The 18,809-nt window shown below is 40.1% G+C and overlaps 1 protein-coding gene and 2 long non-coding RNA genes across 11 annotated transcripts in view; 1 reads left to right on the forward strand and 2 right to left on the reverse strand.

Moving 5' to 3' along the window:
• The window catches only part of LOC111932265 (uncharacterized), a 32,293-nt gene extending 31,039 nt beyond the window's left edge, over nucleotides 1–1,254 (reverse strand). The window contains exons 1-2 of the long non-coding RNA XR_002866045.2: nucleotides 842–1,254; nucleotides 701–759 (exon numbers count right to left, since the gene is read on the reverse strand). This is a non-coding gene — a long non-coding RNA (uncharacterized LOC111932265). The remainder of the gene's footprint in view (nucleotides 1–700; nucleotides 760–841) is intronic.
• LOC147653637 (uncharacterized) overlaps nucleotides 1–18,809 on the reverse strand; it is a 689,274-nt gene that overhangs the window by 390,723 nt on the left and 279,742 nt on the right. The window lies entirely within an intron of this gene.
• Nucleotides 509–18,809, forward strand: part of LRIG3 (leucine rich repeats and immunoglobulin like domains 3) — a 41,614-nt gene continuing 23,313 nt past the window's right edge. The window contains exons 1-3 of one of the 9 annotated variants that reach the window (XM_086884599.1): nucleotides 509–674; nucleotides 8,935–9,006; nucleotides 9,274–9,348. Coding sequence is in view for 5 of the 9 variants with exons in the window: in XM_086884593.1 (XP_086740719.1) it covers nucleotides 1,565–1,752; nucleotides 8,935–9,006; nucleotides 9,274–9,348 (335 nt within the window). In the remaining 4 variants the exon portion in view is untranslated. Of the gene's footprint in view, nucleotides 675–848; nucleotides 1,003–1,217; nucleotides 1,753–1,856; nucleotides 2,107–8,934; nucleotides 9,007–9,273; nucleotides 9,349–18,809 lie in introns of those variants that run through there. The other 8 variants (XM_086884601.1, XM_086884602.1, XM_086884593.1 and 5 more) reach the window with 8 other exon arrangements.

The following is an 18,809-nucleotide window of genomic DNA, read 5'->3' on the forward strand; positions in this document are numbered from 1 at the left end:
GTTTTCCACAGGAAGACTGGAAAAGAAAGTGCAATACTGACATGCCAGTGGTACCAGGACAGTTTTTATTCACTTTAAATAATAATAACTTGCAAAGACATAGTAAGTAATTTCTATCCTGTATTTTGTTCCTTTACTTGTTTGCTTGCTTTTATATGTAGAAACAAGTGTGCTCCTGCAGCATTTGCCTGTTTTCCCATGGTAATTTCCTTAAGAAACACCAGTGGTCAATGGAGCACAAGCTGACAAAACACTGCACAGCTCTGCACACCCTATGCATCTGAAACACTCATGTTGACAGTGGCACATGAATGTTTGTACTTACTTAGGACTTGCCAGTCATGCAAACTCATGACCCCTAGCTAAAATGTAGTTTTGTTTCTTTAACAAAAATCCCCGTACCATGAGGTTTACATGGAAACAATAAAAAAACGGGATAAAGTTTCAGCCTTACAAATCTTGATACTGGAGCTGTCAAACTTATTGATGCTTATTGATGAGGTTCACTGTGTCTTAAGATGTCTGCCGTCTTTCAGGTGTACATGTAAAGGTGGGAGGGGAAGCAGTGTTTGTGAGTAATTTGATGACTGCTGCTGCAGAGCATGGGGGCGCGAAGCCTTCAGTAATTGAATCCGTTGCAGGGTGCGGGCTTACATATGGAACTTGAACAATAGGTATTTTCTTAAATTACATCAATTACCTCAGAGATGTGGAATCTGTACGTCCTGCCCACTTCCCTGAACCTTTGGAGCCGGGATCCTGTGGGGAACATAATGGGCTTAATTACTGTGTCTGGACTAGCCATGTAGGACCCGGAAGGCAGGAGTTAACCTCACCTCACCTTTTACATGTCAGTGACCCCAGGCTTGGCTGGGACGCCGTTGGGGCCTCTGGAGCAGCTTCTGGATTACCACAACACACGCTACCTGGTGTGATGGCCAAGGGAAACCCCGCGGGACCGCGGCCATGGCGCCCGTGCCTTCTCACCTCGGCCCGGGCGTGGTGGGTGACGCACAGGGCACATATGGCCCGCTGCTCGCTCCCGCCCGCCCATGGAGAGGCCGAGGACGGCAGCAAAATCCCACAGCAGCGCCCGCCGTGCTGCGAGGCCGGCCATGTGCTATGGCCCGGGGCGGGGGCCCGGGGGTGCCACCGCCAAGGCCCGACAGCAGTGGGGCACGATGCCGGCCCACCCGCGCCCCGGGCCACCATCCCGTACCCCAGCCCCGCGGCGCCCGGCCGCGGCTGTCACATGGCACGGGGAGGGGGCTGCAGCGGGGCGGGCCGTGCTCGGGGCTCCCCCGGCCGCGCGGAGGCGGGCTGAGGTGGCGGAAAGTTTGCGGAGTGGCTGGCGGCGGTGGCGGCGCTGCGGTCCCCTCCCGCTTTCTTGTCTTTACTTTTTTCTACACCCCCGTCTCCCATCGCCTTCCCCCGTCAGAGGCCGCTCCGGGGCATGAGCGGCGGCCGCCACCCGCGCTGAGAGGCAGGAGGTCGTGCCGCGCTCGGCTCTGTTAGTGGGGGAAACGCCAGGGACGGCAGCGCGGGCAGCGGCTCCGAGCCCGCCATGCTCCGCCGGCCCCGCACGGCGCCCGCCGTCCTCCCGGCGCTGCTCCTGCTGCCGCTGCTGCTGGGGGGCCGCCCCGCCGCCGCCCGCTGCCCCGCGCCCTGCCGCTGCGCTGGGCACCTCGTCGTCTGCAGCCGCCTGGAGTTGAGCCGGCTGCCCGAGCGGCTGCCGCGGGGAGCGGTGCAGCTGTGAGTATCGGGGCGGCGGGCTGGGGGTACCGGCCCGCGTCCGTCCGTCCGCCCGCCATCTTCTGTTCCCGGGGCCGCGGACGGGCGGGCTTTGAGGGGAGCTCGGGTGTGGTGGCGGCAGCGAGGTGCGGGAGAGGGCAGCGCCGGCCCGCGGCCGAGCTGTCAGCGGGCGCGGAGAGGGCGCCGATGGCCGCAGCGGGACAGCGTCCCCTGGGGCAGGCTGCGGCCCCGGACGGTGGTGGCGATAAGCGCCCGGCAGTTCGGGCCCGGGAATGCTGCTCATTGTTGGAGAGGGCGAGGAAAAGTTCTGTTGACTTTCTTGGACAACGTTCAGTAGTCATCACGTTAACTCTGGTCGGGAAACTCCTATCGGTTTTCTTCGCGCAGCTCTTCGTCCCTGGGTGGTTCTAGCGCTGGTGCGGGCCCGCTCGGTCCCTCACGGCGCAGTGGCCGAACGCAGGGCAGCGCGAACTCAAGTGCCATCTGAGGAAAAGTTACTTTCAGAGACAAACTTTTATAGAAAAAGCACAAACTCGGCCAGCTTTCTAAAAGCTTGAAAATGGCCGAGGAACTTCTCACATTTGTTTTTAATCGCTTGTCACTGAAAGATCTTCTATATTAGTTGTATTAATTTTCTGTTGCGTTTTCAAAGCAGATCGAGATAAGGGCTTTAAAGTAAACAGGAAGACTTTCAATTAGTTGTGGCTAATTCTGTTCAATTGCCTCGTCTGGAGGTCATGCTGCTTTACTCATGAAATGTGGATGGTTGTATTGACACCATATGGAACTGAACACAGGCACGGCTCTGGGAGTTGACTATTTCCAGGACTGGTATAGGAAAGTGTGAGGAGAAAGAAACTTCTTTTTTTTTCTTTTTTTTTTCTTTTTTTTTTTTTTTTCTATTTTTTTTTTCTTTTTTTTTTTTTCTTATGTGATTGAAACATACAGATCTACTACTGGATCTGCTTTACATTCAGCAAATGGTTTTGCTTTCTATTATATTTCATCCCTCTTATTCTTTTGAACTGTTTCAGGATGCCCAATTGAGTTTTCTGACAAAATCCAAGTATTTTTTATAATATAATGTAAGCTTTATAGTTTAGTTTCTTAGCATACATCAATTCTGTTAAAACTCAGATGTGGTAAATAAAAAGAGGGAAAGTCACAGAACTTTTAATTTTTTTAGACTTGCTTTTAAAAGCATTTTTTGTTAGCGGTAATCCAAATTTATCTTTTCCACTTATGTTCCCGAGAGACAATAAAACACATTGCAGGGCTTTGTTAGCACAAGGGATATTTTTCTAATTAGAATTCCCTTGGTAGTGTAAATTGCCCTTATGTAAGTTCACATTCCTTTAAAAGTGTGAGAAAATAAGTTCCGCTTGTATAAATAAGCTTTCGTCTGTTGTAAGAAACCCTGCTGTGATTACTCATTGGACAGCTGTGTCACTTGCTTTTAAACTCACAGAAGTACATCTTTGTAGGTGTCACCAAACCATGTGGTCTGGCCACTTTTGTGTAAATATTTCTTTTGTTTGTGACAAATGCCTTAGAAGTACCCAGCTCTTTCTTCCTTCCCCTCTTAATAAGACCAAGGGAGAGTGTGGTGTTGTCTGTTACCTCCAGCTACCCCTGTGCTTGCACCTGGGATTGTGCAATCTGATAATTAATGTGTTCAGCTTTGCATATGCAAAAAAGGTTTGACTAGTCTGGATTATTGTTGCAACAAACTGCACATTACAAATTGTAAAAGACTGTTTATGAATTTTATTGCTATATGTCTACTATGTTTTCCATGAGACTCTATAGTGGGTATAGCCAAAGGCTAGTAGTTTAATTGCAGGCTTTTTAGTCCTCTTGAGAAAACAACAGCTTTTTTACCACATTCTCAGCGTAGCAGGCGAGACCCCCAAGCAGGAGAGTGAAAGCTCTTCTGCCTGAGAAGGTCTAGGCCCATGTTAGGCGTTACACCTTCCTTTGCCCATCTGTACTGGCTCATATGGAGAGCAGGTTTTTGAAACTCTTGCTGCATTCTTTCATGCCTTTTTTTGTTCAAATTCCCTGCTGAAACAAAATGAGAGTGACCTCAGAATGGACAGGGAGGGGAAAAAAATGAGCCCAAGTTATGTCCCCTTCTTGATGGCAGGTGTGAGTCTACTGCTTTGTATGGAAGTGGCTTCATAAGGTGGGGTGTAAACAGAATGTAATAGCCAGCTTCACTGTGATTTTATCCAAAAATACCTTCTTCTATGACTTTGCCTTCATGAGAGGTAACAGTCAGCTGAAAACTGATTAACATTTAAAATGGCTTTGTGTACAGATAGTTTTGAAGTTGGATTTCCATTTAATTCCAGGATGTGTATCCTGATATTGGAAGAATGTGGTGTTGTTAGAGAAGGAGGAGGAGGAAGACTGTTGAGCATTGGCCAGCATCCTCCATGTGTGCAAACTCCCACTGGCACTGCAGTACCCTTTGCCAGGTTTATGCAGGAATGCTAGAACTGTCGGTGGGGCAGGAGGGAAAGTCTGAAAAATGCTTTTCACTTTGTTTGTATTACATCTTTAGTATTTACATTTTATAAATCCTCTAGTTCTCTACCAGAATTGCCAGAAAAAAAAGCTGTGTGGTTTTCACAGCTGTTTTTCAATATTTTCCAGACTAAAGCTTGAACATAGCAAGCTGATTTATGAGTCACTTTGGATCAGTGTCTTAAAACAGCTACAGCCTGGCTTTTTGTTTTTCAGCTCTGCTGATTTCTGCTGAATTAGCAGCTCTATAGGCCCCAGTGGGACTGATTAAGGAACTGTTGCTGGATTTGCATTTTAAAATTTGACTTGGGGCTCAGGTTTCTGAGTTCTCTAAGGAAGAAGATGATAATTGTGACTAAGTGTTGTAAATTAAATTAGAGTCTAAAAGTTGTATCTATAAAATGTGTGAAGGAGCACTTGCCTTCTACCTCTACGCATTAGGCTTCCTTTCAGTTTTTAATTAAACAAACATTGATGTTCAGAGTTAAGTTTCAACTGATTCTGAGACTTGTGAGTTTCAAAAGATGGTCATACAAACATAATGGAACATAGAAAATAGTTTCTTTCATAGAACAGGTTCTTAGAGGGTAAAAACTGGCATGCTTTCTGAAGTGGAGGCAATTCTCCTTAAATATCCAATCACTTCTATTAGAAATGTGAGATGAAGAACAGGTATATATGCTTACTGTTGATATAAAGAATTTCTATAGAATAGAAATAGAATAGATGTCTGGTTTCTGACTTTTCAGTGTGTGTTCTGTTCTATCTTCTATGACTATTGAATTCTAGTAGCAAAATTAATCACAGAGGGAATTTTCTCCCCCCTTGTAATTTGGTTTTAACATACAAGGAAAATTCAGAAATGGAAAACACATAGTAATAATGTTTGAACAATGTCAGTTCCATTTCTGCGAAGGAAAAATAGAACTTAATTTTCCAACTTTTTTTTCTTACTTTTTTTAAGGTATGTTGAGAAATTCATTGAGTTGAAACCTACAGCTTTGCAATTGGGATGATAGATTTTTATATTTAAAAAAAAGTGCCAAATCAGTGCTTATAAGTTTAAGAAACTTCGACAGGCATAAGCTTCACTTAGATTATGAGTAAAAGGCAAATATTTTAACTCTTGATTCACTTCCAACCACTCTAATTGAACTTAAAATGTAACTTGCAAGGCTTTTTTTCTTGAATTTTCATGAAGTTTCCTATGCTGGTAGTACTGAAGTAATATTTAATAAAATATTTATAATACATACTTAATGCAACTATTGGTAGACAAGTATATATACTGTATGAAACAGGCAATTCAGTATTGTCTGGAGGGTTGGGCATTTTTTGTTGGTTTTTTGCTTTGGGTTTTTTTTTCTATCTTGTGTTTGACAACCTGCTGTAAGTAAACCAGGCGTAAGAAATTTTTATGTATGTATTTTTTAAAGTAGGTGCTACTTGGAAAATGTGAATGTATCTTTAGTGTTAAAAAACAAACACAAAAAAAAAGTAGTTTAAAACCTAGTGTTAGTTACGCTCACGGTTGCCTTGATAGACTCCAGATGGATATGAGCTTGAGCTATGAGTGAAAGTGTCTGGCTCCAGTGTGGTGATCATGCACAGCAGTGGTTGTAATTGCAGGATTTTTATAGTTTCAGGACTCTGCCAGATTTTTTTTTTTTTTTAGCATGTTATAACTCCAGCAGAACAAATCTACTCACGTCTGTTACTGTCTGGTAGGTCCTTTAGGCAAACATGCCTTAAATAAACCTTTTGCAGAGTTTTTAGGTGAAATGAAGAAATGCAGGTTTTTAGTGCTAATGTTGAAAGCTCTTTGTTGAAATAATTACTGATTCCTAAGTCTTGTCTGAAGTGTGAACAACAGTAACGTTAGGCACTAACAGCCATAACTTAATTGAATTTTGGCTGTTTATTTGCATAGTTCTTATAATCCCTACAGACTAAAGCCAAATACTGAATTAAGGGGAAAAGCTGTCTCTACTCTGCCTTTAAAGGACCAAGTTAGATTGATGTCTAGATTTTGCAGCAGCATGCTTTTTTCAGTATTTACGCTTAAGAATGCAATGTGAGAATTCCAATTCTGTGCAGCTTATGCCTTCAGATGTTAAAGGAAGGGATTTTTCTCCAGTCTGTGGCCAGGAGAATGTTTTCACTAGATTTTTAAGCAGTGTAGGATGCAGTCCTCTAACTTCAGTGTGGTTAACCTAATATACAGGAGAGCTGAAAATCATAATGGTGAAACTAAAATTAGTGGGCTTTTGAAAACATTGACACTATTGGTTTTCCATTGTTAAGAGGAAAATCTGTAGGGGTTTAAACACCTGAAAGAAGGCACAGATGTATATCAGGTGCTTGAGTCCAGAGCTGAGTCTCTGAAAACATCCCCTCTGTGGCCACATGAATGTGGTGGAGTGCGTTCCCCTTCCGTAGGTGTCTCCCTCCCAGTCCTCAGCCCCCTTCTTTTGTTCTGGAAAATGCCATTCGCACCTGCATCTCTGCCCTGTGCACACTCCTGTGCAGCTCTGGCTTAGGAAATGCAGCCCATCTTCTTTTCCCGTCTGTTACCCTGAGCCAGGTAACAGGCAGCTCAGCAGCCCGCTGGGCCTGGTCCATGGGCTGGCTCAGAGCACACCTTACAGCTGAGTACTGGTAGTACCCTTCATAATACCCATACATGCCTGGGATTATTTTTTATACTTAATTTTTATTATTACTGGTTTTTTTTTTTTAACTGCCAACTGCAGGAGAGGACAAAAGTGACAGTGAAACTGTCCTGGCAACATTGAACGAGTTGGTTGGAAGAATCTAAACCAGAGTTTTACTATCCACATGTTCTGCTAAGGAAACATAGGTGCCTGGCTGGGTTGCAGCTTTACACCTGTGCCTGAGGATGTGGGAGTCATGGGTGCAGGGAGACGGGAGTTCTATGGATCTCTGGGTTTCCAAGGCTTAGTCACACAGAATGCCTAGCACAGACCCTGAACTTGGCTTCATTTGAGCCAGTTCTGGTCTGTGTGCAGCAGGGATATGCTGTTCATCAGCCTTCTTCACTTCTGGAACTGGGGGTGGAAAGTAGACTCATCCGTGGCAGTCAGGCCTGTGTTTGGTGTGCTCAGCGTGGATGACTGTACTGAGTCATCTTACTCAGTAAAATGAGGAATTGTGTAGTTTCCTCATAGATTCAACTTGAAATAACACTTCATACCTGTGTGGCTTGATGAGGACCACAGGTATGGTGCACCACTCTAGTGCTTAATAAGCATGGGGAGAAGTATCATGGACTGTGAGCAATTTTTTTTTCAAAAGGGTGCTTTTTAAAGAACCCTTTACCTGATGCTACAGCTGCTCATTACTGAGTGCGCTGATTAATTTCTTTATATGTCTGCATTACAGACACTCACTGGAGTGAATTTAAGAACTCATTAAAAATAATGTTGTTTTTGTTAGCTGGCTCGGATAAATGCAGTGTTTTAACTTGGAACAAATTCCTGCAGATGGCTGGATTGATGCTGGTGAGGTAGTGATAATCTGTAGTAGGGGAAGGAAAAGTGCCCATTTTGGTGGATGAGTGACTGAGAAGGGGATGGCCTTCAACAGAGTTAGTCATGGTAACAAGATGAGTTGTGAGACAAGTCTGTGTGTCTTGTGCAGAGGTTTGGAGATGTGCAGGTTTGGGTTCCTGCAGTTAGCTTTCCTGTCTTTTACTTTACGGTCACTCTTATTTCTGTTTCCAGTACTTCTGAGGCTACAGCAAAAATTTCTTAGGACTCTTGTACGGTGTCAATTGTTTGAGCATAAAGATGCATGGCACTGTAAGGAAAAGTATTTCTTGTGGTCAGCAAGAAGTGTTGCATTTTTAGTACCTGGCTTGTTTGGTAGCAAACACTACAAAGGTACAAACAATTGCTGATAAACTGCCTCAGTGTATACTGGGTATCTTCAGTACAACATGGCACAAGCTAAGTGTTCAAGCTACCTTCTTCAAGTGTAATTATATGTGGTATTAATATCACTAGTATACTGACATCTTAAAACTGGGAATTAGCCCTCACTATGTCATTTTTCTTCTGCTATTTCTGAAGATCTCCATTAAATTGGTTATGTGGTAATGGTGTCCTGAATTTTGTGGAAGCATGAAAATACAATTGCAATTTATGGGCAGTCCTCGTGTGTTTCTGAGCTGTGGATTGCTTTTGAGACATGGGTGAGAAGAGTGAAATATTATGATTAACCCAAAGAATGAGACTGCAGTGACTATTGTTTTTTGAATTTTCCTTGTTAAAGTAACAAAGAGGTTGTTATAGCCATATCTTCTGTTGTGAGGGATGTGGGAGAGGGGTTGGTGTATTTGAATCAAAATCGTAAGATGTTTTCCGGGGTCCTATGCACATTCTAGTGAACAGTTCTATATTGTTCAGAGATACCAGGAATTTCTTTGACACTGCTAGCAGTGGTCAAGGTATTTGCATTTGTGTATTTATACCGTGTATAAGCAAATGAGTTTCTATTAGAATTTTACTAATACAGAAAAATCTTCTTAGGTACTTGGACACAAGTGAGAACATAATTTGGATTGAAATTGTACTGCTTTACCTGGTATTCTATAGCAAAACTGACAGGATGTTTATTTTTGTAACCTCACAGGGACTTAAGTCACAACAAATTATCTTCAATCAAGACCAGTATCTTGGATCACCTTCATAGTCTTCAGGAAGTGTAAGTTAATTTGTCTTAATTAAAAACCATACCAAAACATAAACCCCAACCAAAAATACACAACCTGTGTTTGTGTATGCTAATTGTATAGTTATTTCTCTAGAGATGGTTGCTCGAACAACAAAGATACTTGCTGTTCTGATATTTTGGATTAAGTGAAACTGGAATTTTTTTTTTTTTAATTCTGAGGTGACACAGTTTAGCAAGTCCAATGTATGTACTTCTGATTAACATAAAAGCTAACTCTCCCTTTTGTAATATTAATAGGAAGTTGAACAACAATGAACTGGAGATCATTCCAGATCTGGGACCAGTCTCGGCAAATATAACTCTTCTGTCTTTGTAAGTAAATCTTACTCTTGTCCCTGGTTAGTGGAACTAACTCTACAGGGTTCATGGAAATGTGTGCATTACAGAGATTAAAGTAAAATAATTGGAAATAGAGCAGTTTGTGGTTAGGAAGTTGATTATGTCATATTATTTAGTAGTACTTTAAAATGTGAATAATTGAGCTTAATCCTTGTTATTTTTGTACTTCTCAGATACAAAGACTGCATTAGAATTAATTTATGTTGTGGTAGTGCCTGGAAGCCTCAGTCCTGTTGTGCTAGGCACTGTACAAGCATCTGTAAATGTTACACAAACTTGTACAGTGCTGTCTTTAAAACAAGACTTACACTCCGTCATTACGCATTTTGGCTGAGATCCTGATGTGTTAAATCCTGGCAGAATTCCATGAATTTCACTGGGCAATACAGGGAAATCCCCTCGAGATGTAGCTTCAGATCGAGTATCTAGGATAGATCCCAATGTTTTGCCAATCTCTTGAAATTTTTTTTTTGAGCCCATTTTAAAGTATGGCACATTTTTTTATGACTGCAGTTAATACATTAAATCGTTACACATGATTGTGTGTCCATGTTCATCGCTTTTCATGAAAGAAATTAGCTGGTTACTTGGTGTTCATTTGTAGTATGAGTATAAAGTTGTAAAAGGCATATAGGGCCCATAATCAAAAAAGTTGATTTTAAGGAAAATCTTATTCCTGATCTTTTAACCATAAAATAGTTGGATTTTTTTAATGTGATTTAGTTTCAAGAAACTGTGGAAGGAAGGTGTAGAAAAGCAGTTACTATCATACTGTTAGTTAGAAAAAAGAAAAGACCTGGTTTTCGTGTGTGGGATTTGTGTTTTATCAGTGTGTCTAATCTAATGAATCTGAAGTGTCTAAAGCTATTAATATGTAGCCCTCTGGCCAAATCCTGTCCTTGAATACAAATTGCAAGTTACCTTTCTTGAACAATCCTGAAGGGTTAAAACAATACAATAAACTTTGGAAAGCTGTTCAGTTAATTAAATTGATCACTATTCAATTGCTTACATCTGGTGATTTATAGGGGTTTGTTTTTACTCTAGGTCTAGGTCAGCCAAGTCAGCTGGTGCAGCCGCTGTGTCTGGGCTGCTCTGTTTGAATAAGAACTAAGTGACATTTGATACTGATGTGTTTTCTTGCAGATCAAAATCAGAAAAGAATGAAAGAAAAAGCAGATGGTGTCTGACAAATAACTGTTGAATTTTAGCACATCTTATATTTTGTAGTAGCATTGGCATTACTTTTACACTGGCATAGCACTCTGTAGTTTAAGCATCTAATTGAGCTAAAGATTATATTTCTCATATATATAAAAATTTTACCACCTTGCTAAGGTCCTTTTTACCACAAGGCTAGAAATATTAGCATAATTGTGGTTTATATCGTCTAGCTTTAGTTCTGAATTCTTAGCATTTCTATTTCTCATGGAAGCTCAACAAGTTCAGAGGAACCTAAAATCATTCTTTTGGAGCTGTGCAAAAATTCTGGTATTCCTTTGAGAGTATAAATGATTATCAGTCACTGTTGAATTGTTGGTTTCATATCTTTAGGTCCCTGGCTTGGGGCATTTGCTCAGGTGGTCAGACATGGAAAAATCTTCATTAGATCTGTGCTATGCACTGTATATGTTAACACCTAAAAAAGAAAGAAAAGTATTTTCTAAAAGCTTTTATCACACTACTAATGCAGTTAAAGTTGCTCTGGGTGGGTGTTAGCTTGTTTTCATTCTAATTCTATGTGTGGATAAGGATATTACTGAATGTAACTGTGCTGCAGCTGAAATTTAATACTTACTCTACTACTACAGCAGAGATTCCTGGAGTTTAATATGGCAGAAATAATTGTGTTAACTTTTACAACTTAACTTTATAATTTAACTCTTTAATAAAGAAGTGTGAACTTACAAATTCCAGCCTACAGTAGTTAAGATAATTGTTTGTTCTATATCAAAACTTGATTTGATTACACTTCTTATGAGATACATGTATGGTGGTTCATTACTGTCATTTGAAAAGCCAGCTGTTTTTTTCCAAGGAATCTTCAAGGAAAGCTATAGAAGTGATACCTTCTTTTCTTGCCAATATCTTCATTGTTGAAGAAGCTATATTACAAGACTTCTTTCTTTCACTTGTTAAGAATTTTCGCTGAGCTGGGGAACCTTAGAATTTCACCTGTTCTGCAAGAATTCTCTTGCCCTGCAGAGGAAATTGCACTGCTGGTATGTCTCCATAATAGTGCAGGTATCCCCACACAGCCATGTATGTCTGAATTCTTTGAAGAATATAAACAAGCATGGGTGGATTATCATGTTAGTCCAGTTTCCATTTCTGGAGCTAGCTCATTTCTAGCTATCGAGTTGATATTTTATCTAAATGAGATATTTACATACTAATGAATTATTCAGGATAAACATACCCAGAGCAGGAGATGTTCCCAGTCTCATGGTCCCAGTCTGTCTGTAACATGAAACAGCAGTGCTAACATTTTGTTTTTACTGATGCCAACTGAGGGTTGAACATCTTGGGAATGAAAAGTATCAGGCAGGCACACCTCCTCACTACCACCCTGGGAGATGTGCCAGTGTGAAGGAGTGAGTATACAAGGATATTCAGACACACTCATTACACGGATGGAGATTTATCTATGATTTTATTCATGTGATGAGTATGTATCTTGTTACATGTCATAGGAGAGCTTGTGAGCTTCCTGGGAATCTGGATACTACTGTGAGCTACACGGGTGATAATTTGGGCTATATCTGGTCAGGAGGCTTAGGTCAAGTCTCTGAAAATTAAATTGTAGGGTGTTCTTTTTGCACAGCCACCAAGCCCTTTTATATAACTTCTATGAGAGAAGGCATGAAGAAAGCAGTATATTAAGGCAGGAAGAGGGAAGTTCACGTATTTATGCCAGAGATTGTCAGCACAATAGCTCTAGCCAGGAGGTCAGGTCTCCTACACACTGGCAACATAAGCTTTTGAGGAGAGTATTGGATTTAACAGCTGCTTACCACAGGTATATAATGTGCAGACACCACACACACTAAAGTAGGTGTATTTATCTATCCCTAGCAGTAAAATGTTAGGAGTTTTCTAGTTTGTGTTCCTTAAGTAAATGTAAAAACAATTAAATTAATAGAGAATTGCTTTAAATAGTTGCAATAGAAAATTCTTTATTTCTTGGAGGAAAAACAATTTACTTTTTACTCTTCCAAGATAGGTGGATTGATTTTGAGCCAGGTAAAAAAGTGGGCACTAATGCCCTCATTCCAGAAGAAGTGAAAGTTCTAAATATTGTTTCCATGCTAATGATGTTGCTTATCCAAGAGGTACCAGTTCTGTCCTATTTATCCTAAAAATCTGCCTGAACCAGTGATCTGGACACATGAGAAGAAAGCTGATATTATCTTTTAGGTCTATCACAGTTGTAGTTTTGGACCTTGGGTAAAAACCCAGAAGTAGATTGAAACCAAATAATGCAAGTATGACAGCCTTGTCTAGAAGTCCTGCTTGATGTTTAACTACCAACTACTACTTGCATAGGGGTTTTACTTTAAAGTTCTTCTGAAAATGTTAACTACTTTTAGTGTTACTAGTACTTTGTAAGGAAGAGACACTGATTTGCAAATTCAGCAATGTTATTTAAGATTTTGTTTAAGGATATGCAGTTCAAGTAAGAAACCCATGCTACCTTGCAGAATTTAAAGAAATATCTAGTTGTAGACAATATCCAGCATCATCAGTATACTGTATCCTTGAGTATAGTGAAAAATGGAAGGTAGCAATGACTATGAAGAGACAAATCAACTTTGAGTGTTAAAGTATCCTGTCTTTCCAACTGGAATTTATTGTTCTTATCAAAACATATGTGTAGAACTAATATTAAAACCCCCATGTTTCTCAAACCCACATCCAGGGTGTGTTCTGTAGTAATCCACTTGCAGTCAGTAGGGATTGGAAAAGCTGTAAATGCCCAAATTTTTAGTGCATGTAGAGAGATTCTGACATTAGACTAGTTTTCAAGAACAGAGTGTTTTAAATAAACTTGTAATTTTACATTTTATTGAATAGGAGATACTTTATTTAAAGGCAATAGAGCATATGGCGTAGATGGTTCAGATTGTTACATTGTGAGTACTGATCGTGTTAGTCTAGAACACAAATAAATATTTGGTCTTAGTAAAGCCAGAGAGGAAAATGCAGAAGTCGTGGAAGCTAAAGGGTGCATGAATGAATCACAGTTCAGGAATGTTTTTCAAGTCTTAAATTAATGTGTGTTTTATATTAGGTTCCCGCTTCACTATTTTTTTATTTTTTTTTTTAGAATGTGAAATCTTCTGTTTATAAGAGACATAACAAAAATGTGACATGGTAGAGGTTTTTCTCTGTTGTGCTGGGGGAATTCTCCAACTATCTGTACAGGGAGCCTTTAAAGCAGGGACCATAACTTTGGAGTTCTGAGAGAGTTAAAAGTACTGCCAAAATTGAGGCAGATTTTTGAAATGTGACCATGTGTTTGTTAGATAATGAACAGATTCCACAAGCCACTTCTCTGAAGGTTTTCTACAGCCTTTGGTTTGTAATGTCTTTCTGTCAATATGTGCTGAATTTAAATTCACTGACTTTAAAGATGTGTCTTGTATCCTGGATGTTTAAAATGGTAAATAAACAAAAAGTAGTAACAGAAAAGGTCAGGAGATAAAAACAGGACAAAAGAACTGTAAAGTAGTCAATCCTAGGTGGCTGCACAGGTCACAAGTTTTCATAGCAAGAAAAACTATTTCAACTTTAAGTTTAGCTTTCTGGTCAGCCACTAAAAAATTAGCCTGATTACTTATTTTTTACACAACCATAGTTACTTGAAGAAAAATTCTACTATTGAGAAGGGATTCTTTGTTTTTGTTGTTTAGTATTGTGTGTCCCTTTCTGTTTAAAACATGGAAAAGTGTATTTGTGTATGTTATGTGATAATGGGCATCCTGGATAAGGCTTCAGATAGTCATATTGAGAAATAAAATTCAACTAATTGAAGCAAGCATTCAAAATAAATCATGCATTTGTCCCAGCTGACAATTTGGAAATAAGAGTGATAGTTTGTGCTTTGTGGCAGTAACATAAACCCCTGTGAAGGGCCTTCAGTAAAGACAGAAGGGGAGGTATGAGAAGTTTGCCTCTTTGTCATCTCACAGTGGTCTAGGAGCAAAAGCTGTGCATAAAATCCAGGAGAACACTGTCTCGGTATGCAGTTAGAAAGCTGCAGTCACAAGAAAGATGTTTAGAGGAAACTCCTGAAAATGAAAGCTTACATTCAGTAGGAGTGGATGCCTTTCCCTTCTATGCTTGCCAGAGAAAGTGGTATTGTTTGTTTATAAAGCTAGCATACTAAACTGGAGTCTGGATCCCAGTATGAGGAAAACGTTGGTCAAATATTTTACATCCTTGTCATCTCTTCAGCTACCACTTTATTATGGGAAGGATTAAGATTTGGATGCTGCCTGGAAGAGTTTGTTTTGAAGAAGGATTGAAAGAAAGGATAGAGGAATGCCAGACCAGGCTTCAGGCATAAGGCTACTTGGAGAATGTCCCAAAACTGAGAGTGGTGGTAAACCATGTGTGACTTGGTCTGAAGTTGTGAGCAAAAAGCTAGAGCAAGAAACTTACTGGAATTAGTTCTTGCAGTCTTTGACATTTGGTGTGGAGACTTAAGAAGAAGTAAATGAAAGAATTTTAAAAGAAACCTGACTTAGACTTACAGACATGGAAACTCAGTTTTTATGGCAGCAATTTAAGCTGAATGATGGGAAAGAGAAGAAGTATGTAGAAATCCAGATTTTGTTGTAGCAAAAATATAAGGAGTGAGAACCTAGATTAATGCTTTTGCAATGATAATGGAAAATAATGCAGATTTTATGAGCTATTTGCAATAGATAAATCTGTCATGATTTTCTGGTCATAGTGGTAAAGGAAAAGATGAATTAAAAAGAATAGTAATGGACTACAAAAGTAGAGAACACTGTTCTGATACGACTGAATGTAAGTGTGGTAGGAATTTTTCAGAGGAATAGGGCTTATGATACGGAAAATGAGAGATGTGACAGTGAAATTGAGAGGTCAGGCATAAGTGTTTGGATTAAGTTTTAGAGAATTGGTGGTACTGATTACAACAGAGCAGTGAAATCACTTGTGCTTTGAGTGAAAGAGAAGTGGATGGAAGAACATTCCTCACCTTGTATTAATGATTGAAGTTAGGGTACATCTAGAAGGGTGTGCCATCTAAACTGCCTAGACTTTGGGCTGCACCCTCTAAAAGAGACGGTTGCTCTGTAACAGTAAAGAATAGGTGTGTTTATTTAGGAACTCTTTTATGTTAGAGGGATGATTTATAATACTGGAGGGAACTGTGCTGGGTTTATCTAGGTCATATTTAAAATTTTCCAAGATTCTAGCATTAACTAACTGTCTGCTCACCAGGTCTGCAGTGGGCAATTATTGCTGTTGTCAGCTCTTGCCAAAGTAGTGATGCTTGCATTGCTTTATAATAATTGCAAAATAAAGGGATGAACTTATACATTGACTTGCCTATCACTTGCTAAGTAACTTTGGATTATTTTGGAAAAGGCAGAAAACTGAATTGGAAACAGACATTAGGATATTAAAAGAGTTTGGAAGGAAAGCTTAATAAGTTGCATATTGGTGCTATGACTGGAATCAGAAAGCAATTGTTATTGAAGTATCATGTGTTTGAAAGTTTGGATTTGTCTCTCTTCTTTTTGCTGATGAAAACATATCTGATCACAGAGTTGTTTCTGTCTGCATCTTTCTCTTTCCCCTTTCCCAGTTTATGTTTGATTTGGGAATCAATAAACCTTTGGTTTCAAGTTTTGGACAGGGTATCAGTAGCCTACAGTGTTCTGAGTTTTTGTTTTCTATTTTATGCCTGTATGCCATAAAAAACAAAAAATATAAAAGTAGAGTCCTTCTGACATCTGGCTTGAAAGAGGAATGAAAGGCATGGATCATGGAATGAGGAGACCTTCAAAAGAAAGAACTGCTTGCTTCAAGGAAGGCAAGAAGCTCATGCATGAGAGAGGCATCAGACTTGTAAACCTACCAATAGAACTGGAAGTGAACCAGAATCTGGGTGCTATTTCTGCTGACTGTGTCTTGGAGAAAAACTGTTTCACTTGTAGTATTTCTATGACTAACACTTGAAAATACTAAAAAAAAAAAACCCCAGACTTTGTTAATTCAGTCCAGTTGGGTGTCTTAATGGTGAGAGGAGCATGTTGTTCCATTCATATCAGAGGCTGCTTTCTTTGTAAGGGTAGTGTTCAGCTTAAAACTGCAGTTTCAGTATTTTAAACAATGTAATCGTTCATTACAATACAGTTTAGTATTCAGTTGAGTAGAAATTGAAGAAAAACGAACAATTTTTCTCTTCTTGAAGTAGTAGTTACTGAGGCTCTTCTGATAGAGTTCCTTAAAGTTGTCCAGTCTTATCCTAAAAGCCACAAGGTATGTATAATCCAGCACTTCCACTTACAGTCTTGATCCTTTGTATTTGATATAATTTGTTTTTTTCTTTTTGCTTCACTTTTCTTCCACACAGTATTTGCATCATTGTTCCCAAAGGAGTTTGGGAGGGGAGGAGGGGAAGTGCAAGAAAGAATATGCCAGTTACATGACTATAACAGCTAGTGAGTGATGGGAAGAACAGGTGAAAAACGCAGAAAAATTTAAAAGGAGGCTGTGTTTGCAGTGGCACACAATGGAGACCACACAGAATATATTCAGATGTGGACAATCATGTTGGTTTTGCAAAGAATCTGATATGGCTGCTTCCAAAAGAGCTCTGATCTGGTCAGACTAGGCATCCATGAATTTCTGTCTCTCAGTCTTAGCACTGGTCAGAAAGATACATCTAGTCCTAGCAGAAGGCTTTTCTTTTTTCCTCTTTATGTGTCCTCTTGTTTTCCAGCAGATTTCACTATGGTTTAATTTGCCTGTTTGTGATGCAGATTATTCTGCCTTTCAGGGCTTAGTTGAGGGACAGGAGGTGCTGTGTTAGTCCAGATATGTGCATATGTTAAGATAATTACTTTACATCTAACAGTTATGCAGAACAGGCTGTATGGACTCTCCTCCAAAATTGTTGTTCTAGACGACTTATTTTTTACCTGGTTGCTTCACTTCCAGGCTTCTACTGGAGCCTCCACTACCCTTCCACTACTCCTTTTCAAGATAGTAGGGTGAGATCCATCTAAGAAGTTTTCAAAACACTGCAGACCAGGATATAGCTAGAAGAAAAAGTTATGCTAGAAGTGCAGGAGTGGTTTTTTGTGCTGAGATTTCAAAGAGAAAGAAAAGATGGGACTTCAGGTCCTAATCTGTTCTTGCCTTGTATTTTCCATGTTATGGTGTGCATGATTTGCGACTCAGTAGGACCATGAAGCTTACGTGGATGTTTTTTCTTAGGTAGAAAACATTTCATACTGACAGTCTGTATCAAGAGACAGTATGACTGTCTCAGATCTTTTAAGACTGGGGGCGGGGTGGAGGGGATGTTTTAGCATTTAAGAGTTTTTATATCTGAAAGGTGTTAAATAGATGCTCAACAAAATGGATACAGAATTTTCTGAGCTGCTTTGTATTTCCGCAGAGTAAGGAAAGTGCAAGTCATTATGTTCAGATACATGGTAGCTGGTTATGTAGAATGAATAGTAGATCAGGATTGAGTGGGCTGTTACAGGATTTCTGGCCTATTGGTGTGTTTAAAATCATGAATGTTAAGAGGAAAAGCTAGGGTTTCCAATAGCCATAATGAAAAACTGGTATTCTCTCTTAAGCTGGTATTCACACAGGCTTATGTAAAAGTAATTAAATCAGGCTGTATGCACTCATGGTCGTTGGTTTGTGGGGCTTTTTGCTGCAAGTCAGGGTGTAGGCACTCAAATTGCAAAAGGCATGTTCAAATTCATTTATATCTTTTTAGTGGGTTCATCTGCATTCCTTGGTACTCCTGCTGCTTTAGCTGTAACAGGAGAAGTTGTAAGGAAGCTGCAGCATGTTGCTGTTCCTTCCACATGAAGAAATTGTTATCAAATTGCTGCAGGTTAGTTTCTTGAAGAACTTGATGTGCTAGTTTTCTTGTTGCAAGGGATCTGTTTCTCTCATCTCCCCTTGAAGGCCTGTGACGTTAAACCAGTGTATGCAGCTCCTTCTGTCTGAACACAGCAACAGTAGCATCTCACAGGAAAGATTTTCCTTTGGGTTTTCTTACCCCCACCATCCTCTCAGTGAAAAAGCTTCTATGTCATTGTGCCCACACGTCTACTCTTTGGTTCTCTCTTGACAGTTAGATAGGTCTGTGTTTTTAAGTATGTGCTTCTTGACTAATTTTGATGGTGATTTGGCAGTTATGAGGAAAATGG

Source organism: Cyanistes caeruleus, chromosome 4 (assembly GCF_971803275.1).
Source record: "Cyanistes caeruleus chromosome 4, bCyaCae1.hap1.1, whole genome shotgun sequence".
Classification (NCBI taxonomy): domain Eukaryota; kingdom Metazoa; phylum Chordata; class Aves; order Passeriformes; family Paridae; genus Cyanistes; species Cyanistes caeruleus.